Raw genomic sequence first — 22,193 nt, 5'->3', positions numbered from 1 at the left:
AAAGCAAAAGAGAGAGAGAGCTAGAACTGTCCGACGCTTTGGGGCCAGTGCAGTGGCCAAGTTGACGGCAGATCTTACACAGTACGCAGCATCGCCTCCCAATGTCCCGCCGTCAACCGACCCAAGTAGTTAGTCGAGTGCGTGTGTTCCGTCCGTTTGTGCATGATCCAGGCACCGGGGCCGTCACCTAGGGATCCTGGCGTTTCCCAAGCTCCATGTCAAGTCCCGACCACGAGTCCGTTTTTCTGCCCACCGACTAGGTAGGTACGCTGCCTCCCACGCGCCCTCCGCCGCCTGTGCAGTGAACCAGCATACTTGCGCAGACTGAAGCTTAAATAAGTACTGGCCGCCCACCCTCCCTCCTTGCATCATGCCGGCACCTTGCGAACGTTTCTTTTCAAACTACAACACCCGAAACAAATATCCGCTGCTTCCCTCGCTGACGGCGGCGTGATTTCTAGCAGTCTTACCACTTGCGCCTGCACCAGCAAAACATCTGCAGCCGAAGAACAAACGCCCCTCTCCTCATATCAACAGGCCGCCACGCCCCCCGCCAGGACGACCAGCTAGCACTTCTATCGCTCACCAAAACGCTTGTCTCTGCCGGGACGCCTCTATTTGGAGGCACGAGACGACAAGAGCAGAAACACGTCAGCAGACTTCACTACAACAACACACGAGCACCGAACAACATGTGTGACTGGATCCAGGTAGGACATCTTGATCCTCCACCTAGAAGGGGGGTTGCTGATGAGGATATAGAGGGAGTTCCACTGCGGCCACTTCCGCTGGATCGTGTCGAGATGGTGCCCGGAATATCTTAGGACACAGTTGAGGTGCCCTCTGAGTGTCAGTCATTATGAGTACAGGTAAAGATCCTTTCCCCCTCCCCGTGTTGGCTCTGCTCCTCTTGGAAGCTTTGACTGACCCGTCTCACACAGGGGTGACGAACAGTGCAGTACGTCCATCCTTCTCTCTAACCCCTGTTCAGTCATTCCTCCAGCACGACATGAATCCCTCTCCCCAGCCATACTGTCCATCAATCTCTACCATCACCCCAAATTTCAAGCCCCCCCCACCACACCTGCAGGTGCACTGAACGAAGTCTATGCTTTGATTGATAGCGAACACAGCCCCCCCACATCCCGAAGTCGCCCACTGTCGCCATCCTTATCACTGTGGGCGTACAGGACTAACAGAAGTCTCTAGGCCACTGCAAACCCCGACAGACTCAGCCTTGGGAGAAGATGATCCGCCGTAACAACCAGACCATTGGCCTCTAGAGCGGCCCCTGAACAACGCCTAAAAAAAAGATCAAATGGCGAAAATTGGCGACAAAAAAAGAAAGTCGGAAAAGACTAGACACGGCCTTTATCCCCAGCACCGTCTCGGCACATTAGCCTAGCGTCAGCAGTCACAGGTTGATACTACGGGGGGGTATGTCACCAGTCTGTCATTCCTCGCATCATCGCATACTCCCCCGCCGCGCTTCTATCTGGTGCGGTCGTACCGGCGCCGTTCTTCACGAATGATTGCCCCGTTGTGCGTATCCAAAGAATCCAAAGAATGGCCCCTTCTCATGCTGCAGGACTGGCACCTGTCGCTTTTTCCGCCCGTCATCTCTTCGGGGCAAGAGGTGCGAGTGAGGCACAGGTTCCCGGGTAAGTCATCTGCGATGCTGTGAGGACCAGTAGGGAAGCACAAGGGAACGGCACCAGGGGAACTCAACGCTGTTGCGAGACAGCTTGTACTTCTGTTTCATTTTGTTCAGTTTGTGGGGAATGGGCCAGCGACGAGGAATACTTTGCTTCGTCGTTCTGCTGTTTTTACCCTTCTCTCAGGGGCCAGGGGAGTTCTCATCTTGGATAGTCTTGCTTTTTGGGGGGGCTTCGGTGGTCAGGAAAGGGTCGAGGCGTTCAGAGCGTTTTTTTTTCCTGTCTTTGTTTATTGCTCTCCTGCTATCTGCTATCAGGAAACCACACTTTCATCGCCATGGTTGTGTCTGCCAAAGAGATCGGACAGGTCACATATCGTTGAGCCTTTCAAGGCTGGACTGGGAAACGGGGAAAGGGGTTTTGCATTTACGGCCTCCACAGGCACATAGAAATCAGTGGCATGCGCAAACAGAGCAGCAAGCAACAGCCAAGAGCTGCAGCCATCAATCAATCAACAACGAGGGATCAAGATCTCATGATTGTTTTCTTTTTGGATGCACCCTTCATGCGAGTGCCCATCACTGTTCGTCGTCGGCCACGACAGATGAAGCGGGGGAGGGGAGCTGCCCAACAATCAGCCGGCTGGTGTGATTGTTGATGCCCTACGTAAGTCAAGGAAAAAGGCAATCCTGGGCCTGTGAGCAGCCGTCTTCCTGCAGAACGTCGTTTCTGTAGGCCGGCACGCCAGCGCGCGAACGGGTCCAGCACACCCTCTCGTTTGCGCGAGGTGATCACGAAGACCGGCGTTTGGCTACTTTGGTCACCGCCTTTCGGACACTTTCTCGAGTCTGTTATCTGGGCAAGGCAACTGAGTGTCATCTTCCCGAAAGCCGCGACTGGCGAACCTTCGCAGACGCGGCCATGCCTGGTTTGGTGAGCTGATGATGATCTGCGTCACAGTGGTTGGTTGACCGGGTTGTAGCGGGATGGCACGTGTAGTGAACGAGGACTGTAGATCCAAAGGAAAAGCCGTCACGCCCAAAGTACCCGTATGGCTAAGGTCGGCAGGCTGAAGGGTATTGACAAGATTTCCCGCTTGAGGACTAATGCAATTCGTCGCCCTCTGTGCCCTACGGAAACCCCCGCGCGACTGAATGTCACGGTAAACAGACTAGTAGCCCCCATTCCCTGTGTAGGTACCTTGTGGGCTCCAGAGTATCGTAACTCGTCCATCACGTCGTACAATGGCGATTTGAGATGTACAGTGTTCATCAGCAACTCGCGGACTGCCATTTCCCACACTGCGCGTCCAAGTCTGTTCCCACCCTCCATCGGCGTCCATCCACAGACAGCGCCAATACCCGGGTTGGCGGTGTCATGGGCGTTCGCAGGACAAGCCATTTCGCTTACAGCATGACCACTGGCGACACAGTACTTTTCTTGCATAACTTCCGAAGGTGAGGGGATGGCAGGGGAGGGCGCTGCGCCTTGGGTCTTTTACAGTAACGTAGAGCTCTCGGTCGCAGGGACCCATCATGTGGGTAGCCTTGAAATCATGTTCCATACGGTCATGGCGTGCCCTGCCCGCCCTGGCGCGAAAGAAAACCCACCCGTGCGCGGGCCGTTGCAGCTCCCAGCGGACACCATGGACGGGGTTACAAGGTTAATGAGAGCGGTCGGCACGCGGGCGGCACCATGCCCATGTTGGATCGGGAGGGGCTGGCCTGGTCGGATGGGAGGGGGTGAACTTTAACCATTGGTTGCTTCGTTCGCCATTCATCGTGGTGCTTTGCCCTATCGGTTACCACATGCATCACGAACTCTCCAGACTCTTGATTGGTGTGCTCGCTACATCACACCAGGAATGCGAAATTTGCAATGGAACTGCGTGAAAGCTTGGCCTCCTCTTGTGACCGTACTCGATCAAACGCGTCCTTCCGTGACGAGCGTGTTTCAGCGTGGGGGTTCGGCTTGGCCATGATCACATGTACAGGTGGTGTGCGATGACTCTGTCCGTGGGGGCGGCCACGTTTTCCTGTGAAGGCATGCCTTGGCTTTGTGTCTTTGGTGAATAGCAGTCTCGGGCGGCTGTAATCTATAAAACAGAAAGCAAACTGGCACTTGGGAGGCTGCGGTCCGTAGTCCTGAGCTTGCCAATGACCAGGCACCGTGTACGCCCCATTGGATGTGGGTGACGGATGATGTTACGGGGGCGCGATTGCGCACGACATGTTTCTGATGCACTGCGACGCCCATTCAACAGCCGACGTTTCTTCAATGGACGTCATGAGCGGGGAGCAATAAGGCAACTTGACATGGGCAGTCCACTATCCGACCCACAGGGTAACATCAACGCATTGTCACTCGACATTGATCATGGCTGGAGATGTAGGTAGCTGGCTTTTCCGCACATGCTCACTATTTGGCATTCTTGACCCCTGAGAGGAAAGCCGAGGGAATCAGGTCGAGTTCTCTAGACGGTGGCTCAAAGTATTTGCGCAACGGCTAGCTACATTGTGAGAAAAGGGTACTCGCATACCTCGCATGTTTGCTTTTCAGTTAGCCTCGGCACCTCAATCCCTGAGATCACGAGATCAAGATGAGGACGAACAACAGATGAGGTGACAGGGTTCTGCGTCTTTACCCGGCACGACCGGTGAGGGAGCCAAGGCACGCTTCCAGCACCGGTGAGTGCGTACTCCGCATCTTGACCCGTGGACAAGCGTGCGGGGGGGCCCTCTTCGAATCATGACCTGCATCCACGTGCTCGTCAGACTTAGGATGCTCCCCATTCGGAATGAAGCTTCCAGTCTACTGTGGAGGGAACATGAAGGCCTGCGTCTGACCTTGTGCAGAATCTTGCAGGGGGCTCCTGGCGGGCTTGGTCTGGCCTGAGCGACCGGGGATTTGTAGGTTTGTTGACTGGATGTGAAGTGCGCCGAGAGAGGCGAGAGGACAGTGCGGCATGTCCTGTCTGTGTTCGAGCGTTCACTCATCAAAATCATCTCTCTTCACCGGTCATGCGTGCTACTGACTAGCATTGGTCGGCGTCCGTGTGGGGGACACAATTGGAGCGAAACGTCTTCTGCATCGCATTATTTGCGTTCAGGATCAATCTACCCGCTTTTCAGCTGTCACTTATCTTCTTGAGAATCAGGCACTTATCTTTCGAGCACTGGTGCATCTGCTTCCATCACCCCTGGCTCGGGTGAGCACCATCACACAGTCTGTCATTTATGACAGCTTTCGACAGATCTGGGTGATCGCTCGACTACCGTCGTACCGGGAGGGCAGGGCGCGTAAGCCTACTGGCGGCCACACCTCCGCTGGATCTCCGCTCGGAAGCTGGCTGACGGGCATCATTATCTGCCTTGTCAGCTCATCAGTCAATCTAATCATTTGTACATTTGTTGGGTGGGCGATATGCCGGTTTGGACGTAGGTCGCTTCGAGCGACTACCGAATGGGAGGAGACGGCCCTCAAGGTCACATTCAACTATTCTTTTACGGTAACGAGATAGGAGGCACCGAGACGTTGCCTGCCGGCACGATAACATCCGCCAGTCAAGTCACTGAAACCTACGAATACAGAGTTCGAACACATCGGGATTGACCCCGTTCAAAGTTATCTTTCTCGCATCCTTCCCACTTTTGTATCCTGGTTCGGTTGGTAAGCGCTGGCAATCCTTTGCCAGCGAGATCAACGTCTCAGTACTGCCCACAGGAATGGCCTGATTTTCTTGCTCGGCAGGGCCGTGCAATGGAGATATGGAGAAAGCATCATCTTGACCGAGTCGCCTCAATCCCCACCGAAGTTCCCGGCCAAGGGCCTTTGCCTCACTCGCAGTTCGTCACCATTATGCCAAAGTTTACCTTTCCCCCTCGCTTCCGCCCCCAAAACTCCGACGCTAAAGCTTTCACAGACCCGGTGTGTTGACAGATTGACAGCTTCACCGGTCGTAGGTTACCGTGCCTGTCCTTGTCCTCTGAGAGCCAACTGCACACAGCCCCGCAGGACATGGTAGAGGGGTTTGCGCGACGTCAGGTTCCGACATGGCCCTGTAGACGTCGGATGCAAGGGATTGAGGCTGGTGGTGTTCAGCATTCATGAGCGACTTCTCGCTAGTAATTCTGGCACACAAGGGCCACTGCGCCGTCAAAATGGTTGGACAACACCTTTGGCATCTTCGGCCGCGAGTCCATCTACATCTCCATACCGCAAATTAAAACTCATGAACGCTCTAGTATTTCTTGTTGATCGAGTTGACTGGCATTCAGCAACCAACTTGGACATGTTTCATGGTCACATTTTGGAACTCCCAAGATATGGAGCTCACCACTGCCGCCCCAACGCTGCTGCAGCGATGCACAAGGGTTTGTTGAATCTGGTTTCGCCAGGGGCCGATGCACACAATAGCTCGGGTTGATGCTTTCACTCGAGCTGGTTGGACGTGAATGATGTGCGTTTTGATGCGCTCTGGCGGATGGGCGATCCAATGGGCTGCCAAAAAGGCCAGGCTTGCTAGGGGGTTTTATTCGTGACTTGAGGGTACATTCATCATAAAGTTTTATTGGGAAAGTGCATTGTCAGCGGCATGTCTAACTCGCCCACGATTCCCTGTCCATCTGCTCGACAGTCTCATACTACGCGGTCGAGCATTGTCCCCCTATTGCGTAAAATACTTGTACATCTAGTTCATACAGGTTCACCCTCCGTGGGTAGCCTTTTTTGGCACGATCGCCGGCAATGAGGCCCTCCGTATCCAGCCTTCGTGGGCTGGCCTAGGTGGGTTCAGGCTTGGGCATCAACAGAGGCTGATCCCTTGAAAGTGCGCCCAACCTCGCACACCCCCGAAGGTTCAGCACGGGGCCTATAATTCCAACTAACCAGCTGGCCCTGTGTTCCTCCAACCGACATAACAAACGACGAAGACTAGCCGGGAAGGAGACCTTGTCATCCTGGATCCATGTAGTCATCGTGTACGGAACGCAACCTGCCGCGGTCCCTTCCATCCCTGCTTCTATACTCGCAGGCGCGTTCGCTCATGTGACTCGCCTACAGGTTCACCGTCGTCGTTTCACTTACGGCGCGACCATAATTCGCAAATTTCTGCCTCGGGTCACGTAGTGACTCGTTAACACCTGACGGTGGTACATAGCCTATGAGGTAGCCTGTGATGACACCAAGCTTGAGGGATATGGCTTGGCGAACGAGGGGTCATCAGGATCCTTGACTACACGGGTCTTTCGTCGCTTGAAATACACTCATCCCTTAGGACGACGAAAGCTTCGCTCCACCTCCATTAGGAAAGCATGGGATTGAAAACAAGCCCCCTTGTTCAACACGGACCCCGGAGTACATCCGTGTGTTGGGCAAGATACATTCGTAAAGCTAGCAGCACGGCGCATTCCCACTGTGTACATGCTCCTCTCATGCCTCGAATGACGAGACACATTTTATCAAGATCCCGCGACGCACCTGGTGGCATGAGCTTGCTTCATCTTGTCCTCAGCAATCAGACCTTACGTCTCGCCGAGATCTCGCGCATGGTGAGCTGCGCGAGGAGTGATGGTCATATTATGGACCTCCCAACACCTCCCTTGGCCTTCTCGAATGCTGGGCAGGGCCAACATAACAAGTGGGCAAGAATGATCATAAAGACAGGTCTAAAACAAACATGCGGGGATTGGGGGGCTCGTGGACATTTCCCGCCAGGTCTGCTTGCGACGTTGTCAGTTCACCGAACAAATGCTGAGGCTTATAAGGATCGTGTTCGGTGCGCAAAGTTTCTTGCCAGAGTAGACGCATGTTAGCTTTGACATTGGAAATAACATGACCCTTCGAAGCCGACTACTCAGATGACCCTTTCCTTGAGACGCCTCTTCAACGTTTTCATTCAGGTTCTACTTGAACAATTCTAGAGTGCGATAAGCGTCTTTACGGATATGCACGGAGGTTACAAGGATAGTAGACACATCGCCACCATGATGCAAGATTGCCGCCGTGGGTAATGATCGAAATCCGCGGACATTCGACCAACATGTCCGATTCGGGGGGAATGCTCCAACCGACAGCGTTCTCTTGGCCTGGTAATGGGGTCGTTGGCTTCGCTTTTCGCTGCTCGAATCGATCACCAGTCTCTGATCACTCGAGGGTGGGCCTGGCGATGACGCAAATCAAACCACCCGTCTGTTGCATCACCACGAGTCCGTGACGGGAGCTCGAGCAAACGACATGTCGCATGTCAGATCCTTCGGCGATTGGTAAACATTCTTGTTAGATTCTGGGTCTTTGACCATTTGTATTTCAGTATGCACACGTACTACTCGGTCCTTGGCTTAGAAGACTACTCCAGTTCAATGTGACATGCGATTGGTATAGCGCTCGTCTCTAGACATGTCTTTGATATTTTCCCCCTGGACTCTGCTGTTGCTTCTTGCGTTGCGGTTCTCCGCCAGCCACAAACCCAGATGAGTTGAGGTCTGCGTATCTTTTTATTCAGACCTGACCTCAATGCATCTTTGCATGTGTCACTTTTGCATGATCGCCGCCTGCCACAATACTGCCATCCGGGAGGACGACCTCGGTGAGTCTAACTTGTGCCAAGACCATGGGATATATCATGTCGCAAGTCAAACATGTGGCCATGAGAAACACAGCCACGGGGTTGATGAAGAAGCTATGAGCTTCTGGCCAGAAGCACCAAAGTAGTGCCGATGGTCCTATCCAACCCAAGAACGTGCCCAGTGACCTGGTAAACCTGTGATGTGTCGTCAGCCTTATGGGCTTTAAAGCAAGATATTGAACATCCATGAGCATATTAGAGCCCACCAAGCTGGGCCGAGACGATACGACCACGTGCACAATGAGTGCCATGCTCTTCTAAGCCACTCAGTGAGTCTTGGCCGCTGAATACTCCCGTGCAGGAGTCCAAACAAGGCATCCGCAGGGTTATCGAGTGCAGGTTGAGATGACCATCTCCTCAGTGTATATCTGAATTGCTGGGCAGCGGGACCGGTCTCATCTACCAGGAAGTCCGATCATCGCCCATGATGTGAACAGCAATGGTGGGTCACCCAGCAGACACGCCACCCACCTCGCGCGAGTAAAACATCGATGTCGATAGCGAGAATGGAAGGTGGCACTAGGGGCAGAGGAAGTCGAAACTCACCAGATTGCATAGCTAGTGCCTCCGGAGTGGCCCCTCTCGAAAAGCATGGCGAGACATCCTGCGCTCACTGACAGCTGCGCGATGCCAGCTGTCCAGAACGCCAGCTCGGTGCAGTCGTAGCCCTCGGCGCCGCGCCACCATTTGCCAGCCTTATCACCGGAGCCGCGACCGGGAGCGGCAAAGAACCAATACGCGAACGCGGCGTTTCCGGCGCAGCCGACGGCGACCATGGAAGCGAGAATAGGCACAATATTGCGGGCGACGAGCGGGGCATGAGAAAACTCTCGAGGCGCTGCGCGAATGGTCGCCTGTAGGACGGGTATGTCAAGGAGAAGCCAGGCGAGGAAGCCGATGCGCTCAAGAGGTTGCTCGGCGATGCCAATGGCAAAGATTATCTCCCAGGAAATGTTGAGAGCCAAGGCTAGTAGAGGCATGCCATAAGAGTGCGTCCGCCGGCTCCGGATGGCGAGCAGTACGTATGTTGCATCCCAGCAGAGAGCGCCAGCAGCGAGGAGTGCGAAAGATGTCGGCACAACCCACGAGGGGACATGTGCAGGAGAGAGGTCAACTAGACCCATGATTCTTGGGTTAAAACAAACTAGAATGAAGAAAGAAAGTCAAGCGAGGTTTTTGGGGGCGATTTCGCCCCTTTTTGTTGCTGTTCATGCTCACGTTACATTTCCTTGGCGTCAGCTTTATCCTTGTCAGTGAGACAGACCATGAAGGCTGGACAAATATCAACCGAGGCAACGTAGCCAAAGGAATTCGCGCCAATTTTGGCGAATCATTCAATGAACCCTTGTTAGTCAAAACTCTAGACACTTGTAGGACCAGTTACAGCCAATGGCACGCGTCAAATTTCTGGGCTGCATCCTGACTACAAGACGTCAACGCTTTTGAGAACTCTAACTCTGATAGCCTCCCCACCTCGGAACCTGTTCAAATTGCGAGATAGAGTGATCGTGGTAGTCCTGACACTGCTGAAAATATCTTTGCTGTATATGAGTGGGTTAAAAGGAAAGAGAAGGAATCGTCGGTACATCAAGAATGGCAACTCTACTTGCTGCAACGAAGCCAGAGGTGACAGAACCAGGCAAAGGGATCACCCAAGGCACAGATGCCATTTCACTCATATCATATTTGTGTACCAGAGGATACAGTAAGAGTGCCTGTTAGCAAGATGAAGTAGATGCATGTTTGGGGGGGGGGGATGGGCACGCTCTGCTTCAAAACGGTCGTCTGTGTCTATCGCTCAGTGATATCATAGGTCGTGACTGCCTCAAATATTGATTTCCCTAAGTCACCTAAACAGTTCTCCATTACAAAAGAATTGCGATGAAGAACCGAGTGTATTGTAAACTCATGCTGCGCAAGAGGTGTGTATTTCGAACATACCGCTGCAAGAGTCTCACGCTGCCACCCATGTGTTAATGCTGCAATCAGGGTGGTATGATGAACCCCTCCCTCCCTGGAACGGACTTTCGGAGTGGGGGTCACTTTTGGCAGCTCATCTGATCTCGATCGATTAGCAACAGATCCTTTTCTTGCGCTGTCAAGAAACAAATGCCACACCCAAGTTCTGCTGATTGTGTTAGTGTTAGTGCTTAGCTGGCAAGCTTCCTTCGACTCCTTGATGGTTTGGTTGTCATTGCGCCCCTTGATACATGAGAGACGGGAAAGCTGTAGTCTTCAAGTCCAATGTACCATTAATGTTTGGAAACCGATGTGGTTGATATCAATGCTGAATTTAGAGTACAGTGAAGAGGACTTCAACGCGCGGTGCTCAGCAATATAATGTAAGGATGGGGTTGGCATACATATGGATTTCGGCCCTCCGCAGCTTGGAACGTTTTCGTAGCCCTTAGCCCCTGGCTAGCCCCCTGTACCAAGGCTCCATAGCTGATCATTGTCGAACAGAGAGATAAGACACAGGGTTTTAAGTAAGCTTGTGGTTATCATACTCTTGAAGCAAGGGGCGGCATCAGGAATACCTCAAGTGAATGGAATCGACTTGTTCTTTTCTTACGAGGGTCATGACACAAAACGAAGCTTTGTTTGCCATTCCGCCGTATCAAACAGGAGCAACTCTGTAAATATACAGCAGGTCCAATTCTCGAAGCTCACAGCCGACCCTTTTTCAAAGAAAAAACGGGCTAGACATAATCTTGGTCAAATCACTTTGCTCTCAAAGGATAGAGTCTGTGAGCTGAGAGCTGAAGCGTTGAACGGTAGATGACGGCGACCCAAGGCTTCTGGCGACAGCAGCAAAGAGGTTATTGTCCTTCACATCCCCTAGCATGCGAATTTCTCTTTTCAAGCTTCCAAGACAATGGAGTATGATCTTGGGTCCAGAATACTAACTGTCACGCGCTTCTAGCATGCGCAACCTGTGGTCCTATGGCTGGAGTTGATCAAATGGTGTCTTTGACTGATTATTGGCCTGTTAACCCCAATATGTGATTACATAAGCCTCTCTCGATGGTACACAGGTGCTGGGTGGTTGACCCGAGGTGGGCAATTACCTCACAGGTGCCCCGCCATATCCAACACTGCTGCCTCGTGACCCCAAAGCCCAAGCTGCACCTCCTTGCGCATACCCTTTATCCTTGAACAGCTTTCGCGCGCTGGACCTCGATTGATTATCACCGAAATCCCACGAGCAGTCCATTTTCGAGCTTGTCTCCTCCGCCGCCGCTGCCGCGATGAACCGCCTCTTCGGCGGCGCCCCGAAGGGCCCCAAGCCCACACTCAACAGCGCGATCGCCAACCTCGACGAACGCGTCGCCTCCCTTGACGTCAAGCTGGCCTCGGTCAACGCCGAGCTGCAAACCTACCAGAACAAGCTCAGCAAGATGCGCGACGGCCCAGGCAAGGCGGCCATCAAGTCCAAGGCACTCAAGGTCCTCCAGCGGCGCAAGATGATCGAGTCGCAGCGCGACCAGCTGCAGAGCCAGAGCTGGAACATGGAGCAGGCGCAGAGCATGCAGGACAACCTCAAGAACACAATGGCCACCGTTGATGCCATGAAGACGACAAACAAGGAGCTGAAGAAGCAGTACGGCAAGGTCGACATTGACCAGATTGAGAGGCTGCAGGACGAGATGGCCGACCTCATGGACGTGGGCAACGATATCCAGGAGAGTCTAGCGAGAAGCTACGACGTGCCCGAGGACGTCGACGAGGCCGAGCTGGATGCCGAGCTTGAGGCTTTGGGGCTGGAGGCCGAGCTGGAGCCGGAGCTCGGCGCTGGCGCCGTGCCGAGTTTCATGCAGGAGGAGTTGCCGGACTTTGTGGACGAGGAGCCCGCGGCAAAGGAGGCGAACAAGGTCAAGGAGGCAGCAGCTTGAATACCGCGGCGGCGTGGCGACTTGACGAATCATGGAGTTAGGCGTGTGACCTTTGGGATATGGGACATCTCTACGACACGCGGTATCTCAGGGTCCAAGAGACCTCTGTGACCTCCCCCGTGTCTTCGTTTCTTTGTCGGTAACAAAACACATCTATGCATGCATTCACTCGACTCGCCCTCACTCGTGATAGCTCACGATTGCTGGTCCTTTCCTTGTAAAAAGTCTTGTTCTATGACATCCGACATGACTCTCACTTAGCCACACTTAACGAACGCTCGCCACCTCATTCAATCGTCCCGAACATGCGTGATACTTCCTCCAGCTCTGCGTCCCCATTGCAGAAGTCCCATCCAACAATCACACTCGTCTGACTGCAGCAGATGATGCGACGAGCGTCAAACTGCAGCTTGAACACCCGCGCCGGGCTGCCTTCTGTCGCATGAATGTGGGGGTGGTGCGGGGCCTGGGGGTCTGCCGCCTGCTGCGGGTTGTTTGCCGGCGGGGCGGTCGGTTGCGGAAGTACTGGCTGTGTCTGCGGTTGCGTTGGTTGATCCTGGGCAGCCTGTGCATGAGTATGCGCCTGTGGAACTGGAGTGGAGTGATGCTGAACGGGAGCTGAAGGTGGGCCGGGATGTTGCTGGTGAGCTTGGGGCGGTGCTCCATGTCCCTGAATGTGAAGGTGACCCTGTACTTGCTGCGGTGGGGGTGGGTAGCTGAGTTGTGAAGAGGGGGCTCGCCCAGCATTCTGCGCCGTGGCCATTGCGCCCTGAGGTGGTTCAGAGTGCCTCTCCAGGTGTCGCGCAGGGTCAAAAGGACGACTGCTGCTACGGCTTGGCGCTGCGGCTGATGTACTCGCAGTCGAAGAGCCAGCTACTGCCTGGACTGATGTCGACGAAGATGTGCCTGCGAGAGAAGCAAGTGGGGGCAAAGTGGGTGTCATCAGTTGGCCTGTCATGTTCTGGACGGAAGCTAAGCGTGTGCGCGCCTGGGCCTCCTGCGTCTGATGTAGAGCCTGTGCAACGACTTGTCGCATGTTTGTTCGAGTGACTGGTGACGGCTCCCTTGTGATAGCAGCTTGTATGTGCGTGTGGTATACCAACATGGTAGGGTAATTTGCCAGGGCTTGATGCAGCGCCTGAGCCCCTTGCGGCACGACCATGTCGATCATGGCCATATAAGATGACGCGGATTCGGGTGTGATTGTTGCGATAATCGGAGTCTCGACCGTTGTCCTTGAGGGCGTATTCTGACTCTGCGCCGTGCCGGCCTGAGGCGGAGCAGCAGACCCTGGAGTGGAGGCCCTCGGTGGAAAGGGCTGGTGCGAACTGAAGTTGGCAAGTATCGGTGCTGGTGGGTGCGCTGGTGGGGGCACTGCCGCCGGTACGGGTACTGTAGAGGCCGGCGCTGGCACGGGGATAGAGCCGGAGGCTGCCGCCCAGCTTTGTGCAGCTTCAGCGGCCTCTTCTTGACGCAGACGATGAAGCACCACCCATTCCCCTTCTTTCAGACGCCGCCAGATGATGATCTTCTGGTCGTATGAGCCCGAAACGATACGAGCGTATTTGCCGCCGCCGCCCCCGGGGGGCAAGGTGGCTCCGTATGCTGTGATGTCTTCGGGCCGACTGCTGCCTGCGTTACGGGGCCGCGTGCGGTGAGACCCTGGGCCTACAGGCGCCTCAATTGCCCCGGACTCAAGGGCTTTGAAATACTGCTCGTCAATCTTCTTGGCCTCGGCTTTGTCCTCGATCTCACTGTAGGGCAGGTCACCGAACCCCGCCTGCACGGTCCTGACCAGGTGGCTGTGAGCCCGAAGGCTGGCCACTTCTAGGCCGGTCAAACAATCGAAAACCTTGACCTCGTTGTCGCTGCTGCCGCTCACGATTCGGCGCCCATCGTACTGCACACATGCAATGCCCTTGGTGTGACCGACGACGGTTCTGGTGCAGACCTGTTTCGCCCAGTCCCACACTTTGATGTTCCTGTCACCACTTGCGGAGACAACCTCGTTTCCGTGAATTTGCACAGCATTGACAGCTGCACCATGGCCATCGAGACGGCCTATCATGGTGTACGGGGCGATGATGGGTAGGTCGTCAGTAGGATTGCCGTACCTGTTGTCTCGAATGCGAATAGGCACAGGATTCACCCCATTAGGGTATCCCAAATCGCCATACTTGAGCGGCCTCCTGTTGAAGATCTTGATAGACTTGTCCTTGGAGCAGGTTACAAGAATCCTCTTGTCAAACTTGACGTTGAGAACAGACTCAGAGTGCGCCTTAGTCAAACGTTGAATGATCTCGCCAGTCGAGAAGCGCCAGAGGATAACATTGGAGTCACTACTCCCCGAAACAATGAGATCTTCCTCGGGATCGGCATCGAACTGTAAGCACAGAACCGAACCTTCGTGTCCCTTGAGCGGAGCCCGTAGCAAGCGCCGCGTACTCATCTTCCATATGCGAATCGTCCGATCGCGACTGCCGCTGACAAGGTAGTGCGCGTCAAACTGCAGTGTGTAGATGCACTCCTGGTGCCCCTCCTCTGGATGGTCGGGGCGAGGGAGCTGAAAGTTTGTGAACTTCCCCTGCTCCCAGTTGGCCTCCAGTTTCCGTCGCAGCGTGTAGACATGCTTCCAGTTCAACTTGTATCGACTCTGGGAAGGGTCCCATGACCAGAGAGACGGCTTTGAGAGAAAAGAAGGTGGCGTAGGTGTTGTGTCGCGGGATAGATCATCCACCGAATCAACTGCCCTGCCCTTTCCTTTAACATCGCGGGCAGGGCTGTGGCCAACCCCTCCGCTTTTAGAAGATGATCTTGACGCATCCACATCCATGTCGCCGCGGCTGCTTGAAGACAGCGTGGGGACTGATCCGGGGGTGCCAAATATACTGCCACCAGCGCCCGCAAAAGCGCCTTCGGGCCTCGGCAAACGGTCCGCGTCAACCATTTCCTGATCATCGTCCTCTGAGATGCCACGCTTCTTACAGGTGTGGCCGTCTTCAGACACGACCACATGGTGGTGTGAGCTGACGGAAGAGCTCATGCTCTTGGCGTTCTCGTTCATCCTGTCTTCCCAAGCGCGAATCTCAGGATACAGCGCCTGCCAGCCTTCCATGTGGTATAATTTCTCCCAAAGCTTCCGGTCCAGTGCCAGGCTGTACCACTCGCGGCACGATTGGGCAACGCCGAGCAAAGAAACGGGGTCGAGGTATCCGAGGATCTTAAGGCACACCTCGGGCGGGAGGTATTGGATAAAGTTGATGTATAGGCGAGGATGTAGCCGTTCGGCGATCTGGCCACGACAGAGGTCGGCAGGTGGTCGAGCAGAGCCATGGCTAGCTGCGTCTTGGCCGACACGGGCAGGTAGGGGAGGTTCCTCTCGAGCCATGCCGGCAGATCGGAGGGCACGACGAGATCATGGCCCAGGACGGGACGCGTGGGTCTCGTCAGGACGCGTGGATGTGGCACTCGAGCCCAGTTGATGTTGGGTTGAGGGGATCTTCTGAGTAGCCTTCATCCGGGCTGTGAAGGGAACTGCATGGCGTCAAGATCCTCGAAACGCTACCCGCACGTGAAAGCCCAAAGAGGTCTCGTAGTTGGGTGTCCTTGCAACGAGGCCATGCGGCCTTAAAGCTACGGGCAGAGTTGGTTGAGTGTTGAAAGAATAGCGTATGCTCGTAAATTGTAAATCGCAGGAGAGCTTGAACGGACGCGGGGGTATCGACCTGGCTATAGGCTCGAACAGGCGTGCGAGGGGCGGCTTGGGACACGTTGACAGTCAGTTGGCTTGTTGCAAATGGTTTGTCGGAAAGGAGGATTGAGTAGGCTCGGGAGGATGACTGAAGCTTCGTACTATGGCACAGGATGTTGTTGAGGATGAGTCGTGCGGTGTAGGAGTGGACGTGGTAGTACTGTATTGTGTTCAGCTTGCCTCATCGACCAGTCAGCCTGCCCTGCTTGTCGCCGTCTCTGCTGACAGTTGCTGGTAGGTCGGTACTTTGTAGCCTGACTAGCAACCCACACCCGACCCGTCGTCTTGCCTGGCACAGACCAGGCCTACGGGACGCGCTTCAGCCGGCAGATGACTCCAATCGTGGGCCATGATGGCACCTCGGGAGTGGGGACGGTGATACGGTCTTCCACAAGAGCATAATCCTCACCGAAGCCTGAAAAGACAGCCCTGTAAGGTGAAATGTTACAGATCCGTCCATAACATTGTGCCGTACGGATAGCCTTAGCCTTTCTTCAAGCACCATGCTACCATGTCCATCCCACTGTTGGCTCCGGCGATGGGAAGATCGTTCCTCGTTGTTCTGACATGAGCAGTCTGAAACCACCTTCACCCTCGCAGCCTAGATATCTTTGCATGTAGAATGGACGAGCGAGCCTGGGCTGCGACACCCCAAGCAGTGCACTCCGGGCGAGGCCATCCAAGGTACCGCCTTGGGTACCTAGGTAGGTACCTAGGTAAGGTGAGGCAAGCAGGGCAGGAAGGTAATCGAGGAAAAGCCCCGAAATGGGTTCCCACCCTGCCGAATTGTACCCCAGATCGGCGTCTGCACAGAAGTGCATGGTGGCTTGCCAGTGCTTGAATTAGCACGCTCAAGTCTCGAGGCAGCACCCCTGATGATGAAGATTGATATGGACATCTACGCTTCCAATGAAGTCTCCTGGCTGATGCTGAAGAAGTGAAGAATAGTACCTCGTCAGGACGATCGCTCTGGATAAAGCATCCTGCGTCTTTGGTGGCACCTGTGGGGGCAAGCAAGACACTTCCACGCCTCCTCGCCCGGCTCAGCTCTCGGATTGCGGCATGGCCAATTTTCTGGCGGTTGCACCAAGTACATCACACAGCCACGCTGCCAGCCCTGATGAACCAATATGTCAAGCCCAGAAGCGATGTCGTACTATCCTGAAGATTGCAGTCATCATTCGGCGACACGGTATCGCCTTTGATCAAAAGAAAGGTTGCCACCACTGAGGCATGAGAATAATGCGTGATTAGGGATTAGCTTCTTCAGCTGATGTTACAGCGTCAAGCCCCCTCCCCCGGGAAAACCAAAACCCTCGCTCGTCATACTTGTCCAGCTTCGCGTCTTCTATTTCGAAAGTTTGAAGGAGGACATGGATGAATGGATGGCGCTCGTTTGGGGTCGAAGCGCGACGGGCTCAAGGGGTGGGCACTGGTTGGTCAGGGTCCGCATGACCATGGCGATTTACAAGTTAGCTACGAGGGAGGGGTCAGCTTTGTCAGGGCCCATGTCGGTTCCCCGATGCCCAGAGGTTCAAGCATCGAAGGCGACCGAGAAGCTTCCGCGCGCACGGCCGTCCAGAGAGGGCTCTATTCGGCTTCGCCTGTTGATTACGACGTCGTAACGGACAGTTGCCCGAGATGGCATTCGCGAGTCAGTGGGGGTCAAACGGCGGCAGTGTGATTTAGTCCATGTGTGCATGTCGATCTATTGTGTCTATCAGATCAGCTTGGCTTGAGGCTGACTACGAGCAAGCCTGTGATGTCGAGAAGGGACAGGCACTAAAAGGGGCAGGCAGAAAGAAGGGCCATAGAGAGGGATCTGCATTCGCGGTAATTGCGCACATGGCTTGAAGAGGACGATGGCAAGCATCTCGATCCGTGCTGGCACCCTTGCCAGCGGCTTCTACCCGTGAAGAGGGGTATCAGACGGGCAGTCTAACCGTAGTAGAAGAGGGTGCGGTCTAGATTTCTTCGGAGAGCATGGCTCTTGGGGATGATGAATTCAAGCAGCCATTTCGGTATGGTCAGAATCGACGACAGGCCCGTCAAGGGCACGAAATATTTGACGCAGCCTTGAGGTTCTGAGGTCTACAGAACGCCATTCGGCCCGCTAAAGTGATATGGTGGTAGTTGGGTTGTTGCGCCAGGGGGCATCACCACAGGCTAGTGCGCAGTGCGTTGTGCAGCGCGGCAGCTTCCAAGCCTTCGGTGCATCTTCTCGAATCCGCACCACCTCCGTCCATGCCGCCATCACCATCCAGCCCTCATTTCAAGCTCCAAGCAGAAAGAAACCCTGGATATGGTGTTTGAGGATGGTTCGGGTTCCACCACAGGTCATCCGTCAGTCAATAAGATGCCGGCCTAGTTTGGCTGTCTTAACTGTTTCGAGTTTGGCGCGTTCCCTCACTAATTTGAAACAGTAGACGAATGGAACGGTCTTTAGAGAACAGTGGGCGGCGGGCGGACGCTCCCCCCTAGCAGCAGCATCAGCAGGGCCGCTTCCCCTCCCCTCCCCTAGGCAGCGGCTGCCCCTCTACTTGGTCTTGAAGCCCAAGCCCAGGTAGAGGGCCCTGGTCCATGACCCATCAGTGCCCAGCGCGGACCCCCTCCAGTGGGCCCGGGACAGGTGGAAGGCACCTCACCCAGGAGCGTGTGGGTGGGTGTGGCGGCCGGCGGCACTCTCCATCAATGCGTGATGCTCCATGCGAGAGCTAGTCTGTGGAGATAGGTACCTCTACCTGGGCATCTACCGCGTCTTGCCCTTTGACATCTGGAGCTCCTTGGTCACACTTCCCTTTCCATTCCAATGCTCAGCCAGATGGACCTGCCAACAACGTGACCTGTTGACGGCCATCTTGAGCGCTCAATGCTTAAACAAACACAAAAACAAGAATCTTCACGAACATCGGCAGAGAGCTTGATAACGAACGGTTCACGGTCTTGTGCCTTGGGGGCTGTATACTACCTAAACGAGAAGCGTATCGCACCTAGGTAGGTATCTGCGCAACGTCGATCCGACCGGCCCTTCCCAGCTCCATCCACTCGAAAGCGTGAGTCGCCAGCGCCAATACTTCAGTGGACTCCCTAGGTCGGCACCGCCAACCTCCTTCTCCATCAGAGGGTCCCCCCCCCCTTACCCCCTCCTCCTAGTAATCCGATTCACGCACCCAGCCCCGAAACCCGGCCGCCAGCCTGTGGCTTCTTTCATTCCCATCTCGACTCACCACTCCTGCACTTTGGTCAACACCGCCAATCAATCCTCGACCAGAGCCCCAGCCCAGCCATCGTCGCTGCTGCTGCACATCTCCTTAGGACCAAAATACGCACTGGTTTGCCGTCTTCGTCCAACAAGACACGACGCCCTCGACGCCTGCCGACCAACGGGCGAAGCCACAAACAAGAAAGCATAGCGGGACTTGCAGGTGGGAACCGAGAGGGGCTTCGAAAACCCGAATCCGACCAACGTGAGACTCTAGCCAGAGTCAAAGGGTCTGAAGTCAACCCACCTTCTCTCCCGTTTCAACGAAACATCCTCACCCTGTTTCCTCGCCCTAATTCGAGTCGAACTACTCTGCCGATTCCAGGAAGAGAGGGAGAGAGAACGAGACTACACGCTGCTGCAGCCGCGAGCCTGAGCAAGCGCTGGATGACCGACACCGCTAGATCGCTCACCCCTCTTCCGTGAACGTGCTCGCAACAAAGCCACCTCGCAACCGCCCACCCGACTGCATCGTATGCCGATTAAACCGCGACCTCGTTTCGACCGACTGATCCACTGATCCACTGGTTGAGCAATCTCGAACCGCCACCTCCCTCCGACCGCGTCTGCGAGCTTGCGACCGCCGGCGAATGGATTAGGTCGACATGGCACATGCTCCCCTCCTACGAACCAACACGGCACCGGTATTCTCACAGTCTTCGAACGGTGTCGGAGGCATCAGTACCATGAGCCATGCGCCGCGCGCCAGCCAACTGTCTGGCTCAACGGCGTACAACAGCTCCTCCGTCTCGCTAGCCTCGTTGTCATCCGCTGCTACTGCTGCGACGACCGCCACCGCGACACCCCAGAACGGTGGGCCCGTCATAGCCACAGCCAACATCATCAACCAGAAGGCTGATGCCTCTCGCTCGCTCTACCACCTGTGTATGGCGCTCAAAGTGAGACTCGCCCAGGTTCCCGACTTTGGTCCCTACCTCCAGCAACTCGATCCGTACGACCCAGTCGAGTCTCTTTGGGGTCTATTTCGCACCGGTTTCCCTCTCCTCGAGATCTATAATGCGTTGCAACCGCCTGTGCCCCTCAAAATCGACGACTCGGCCCCCAAGACCACGACTGCAGACAAGAAAGCTAAGATTGCCGTTTTCAAGTTCATCCAGGCTTGCCTGAAGGATCTCGGTATTCCTTCTGCTGACTGTTTCGTCATAAACGATGTCCTGGGCAACGATACAACGGGTTTCGTCAAGGTATGCTATAGAGACCGGCTGTCTCGATTCTTTTTTTCATGGTTTAACACGAAGGTGCAGGTCACACAGGTGGTCATTATGTGCTCGATCTCGGCGCAGGAGCGTGGCCTGCTTCTGGCAGGTCACGCCGGACCCCGAAGATGAAGCCGCTCCCGAACCAGGCTCAAAACTGAGCTACCGCGATTACATTGTTAAGGAGCTGGTTGATACCGAGCGGAAATATGTGCAGGATCTCGAGAATCTGCACGATCTGAAGAGCAGCCTCGAGACCAAGGGCATCATCACCGGCGACACCATCCACCAGATTTTCCTGAATATCAACGCCATCCTGGACTTCCAGCGAAGGTTCCTCATTCGCGTTGAGACGACCAATTCTATGCCGCAGAGCTCCCAGCATTGGGGAGCTCCTTTCGTTGTTTACGAGGAAGCTTTCGATATTTACCGCCCTTTTATCGCCAACCAGCGGAAGGCCGCGCAAGTAGCAAACCAGGTTTTCGAGCAGATCAAGACGGCTGCGCATCCGGTGGCAGTCGACTTCAACACACTGGACGGTTTCCTGCTGAAACCAATGCAGCGTCTCGTGAAATACCCTCTTCTGCTCAAGGTAATTTTGGCCTGCTTGTAAATGTTCTTTGGATTGGTCATTGACGCTATGCAGGATCTGAAGAAGAAGACGGAAGACGAGACTGCCCAGAGCGAACTAGCCGCCGGCATAGAGGCTGCGGAGCGAGTCCTCACTAAGGCAAATGAAGAAGTAAATCGCGATCTTCTAGATGAGGCGCTCGAGGAGCTCCGTGTCCGCGTAGATGACTGGAAGAGCCACAAGATTGAGCAGTTTGGTAAGCTGCTAAGGCACGGCGTCTACACCGTCGTGACCGGAAAGACAGATCAAGAAAAAGAGGTAAGCTATCTCCCCGCAGGAGCCAACCGTGTCGTATGTCGCTAACATGCCAAACGTATGAAATTTATCTCTTCGAATGCATACTTCTTTGCTGCAAGGAGATCTCTCCGAACAAGAGCAAGGACAAAAAGGACAAGACACGGTCCACTGGCCCAAGGATTCGCAACAAAAACGCGAAGCTCCAGCTGAAGGGCAGAATCTTCATGACGAACGTCACGGACGTCGTCTCTCTCTCCAAACCAGGTCAGTCCTCAACGGCTCCTGGCTTTCTGGCCAACGCACTGACAAACATGCAGGTTCTTATAGTGTCCAAATTTGGTGGAAGGGCGATCCTGGCGTCGAGAATTTCATGATCAAGTTTAACAACGAGGAGATGCTGAAAAAGTGGGCTCTCGGCTTGGAGACGCAACGCAAGGTATGGTCTCAAAAGACCGCAGGCAGCCCGGATCAAGCAGCGCCCGAATTTGCTTGGACCCAAGCTCACGGGAGCAAACTTGAGAATCCATACCTCAACCAGGGCGATGACGAGGATGATGAGGACTTGGGCCCAACGTCAGCACCACCCCAATTCCCAATGTCGCAACAAACATCCGGGAATGGACCGCGCCTCCCTCGCAACGCATCAAGCACCAGCCTGCGCCAACGATCTGCGACAAACGACAGCACAGGCTCGTTGGCCGGCATGGTCCCGCCGCTCCCCCACGCTTCCCGTTACCTCAGCCCCCGGGACCGTTGAGTGTCCAAACTCAGCTCCTCCCGGGCCAGTCCTCGCCCGGTTTCCGCGGCGGCGACTCGTACTTTTCACCCATTGCCGAATCGCCCGCCTCGTCCAGGGCAAGCACTGCCAGTTCCATGATGCCGCCCTCAGCTTATCCGTTCCCAAAAACGTCGACGCCCCAGC

General features: G+C 54.9%; 4 protein-coding genes across 4 annotated transcripts; 2 read left to right on the top strand and 2 right to left on the bottom strand.

Moving 5' to 3' along the window:
- Positions 1-8,822: 8,822 nt before the first annotated feature.
- VDBG_02864 (integral membrane protein) lies at positions 8,823-9,404 on the bottom strand (the record flags this gene model as incomplete). Its single annotated transcript, XM_003006679.1, has 1 exon — positions 8,823-9,404. One exon carries the CDS (start codon positions 9,402-9,404, stop codon positions 8,823-8,825), a length of 582 nt encoding a protein of 193 aa, XP_003006725.1.
- Positions 9,405-11,528: 2,124 nt separating this feature from the next.
- Positions 11,529-12,173, top strand: VDBG_02863 (charged multivesicular body protein; the record flags this gene model as incomplete). Its single annotated transcript, XM_003006678.1, has 1 exon — positions 11,529-12,173. The coding sequence occupies one exon, from the start codon at positions 11,529-11,531 to the stop codon at positions 12,171-12,173; it is 645 nt and encodes a 214-aa protein (XP_003006724.1).
- Positions 12,174-12,436: 263 nt separating this feature from the next.
- VDBG_02862 (F-box/WD repeat-containing protein 1A) lies at positions 12,437-15,561 on the bottom strand (the record flags this gene model as incomplete). Its single annotated transcript, XM_003006677.1, has 1 exon — positions 12,437-15,561. One exon carries the CDS (start codon positions 15,559-15,561, stop codon positions 12,460-12,462), a length of 3,102 nt encoding a protein of 1,033 aa, XP_003006723.1.
- Positions 15,562-19,791: 4,230 nt separating this feature from the next.
- Positions 19,792-22,028, top strand: VDBG_02861 (rho guanine nucleotide exchange factor scd1; the record flags this gene model as incomplete). The annotated part of the gene is made up of 5 exons (XM_003006676.1): positions 19,792-20,391; positions 20,513-20,995; positions 21,050-21,292; positions 21,391-21,535; positions 21,589-22,028. The coding sequence occupies 5 exons, from the start codon at positions 19,792-19,794 to the stop codon at positions 22,026-22,028; spliced, it is 1,911 nt and encodes a 636-aa protein (XP_003006722.1).
- Between the last annotated feature and the right edge of the window lie 165 nt (positions 22,029-22,193).

The sequence above is a fragment of the Verticillium alfalfae genome, genomic scaffold, assembly GCF_000150825.1.
Source record: "Verticillium alfalfae VaMs.102 supercont1.3 genomic scaffold, whole genome shotgun sequence".
Lineage (NCBI taxonomy): Eukaryota > Fungi > Ascomycota > Sordariomycetes > Glomerellales > Plectosphaerellaceae > Verticillium > Verticillium alfalfae.
This window is presented reverse-complemented; position numbering and strand designations above follow the sequence as displayed.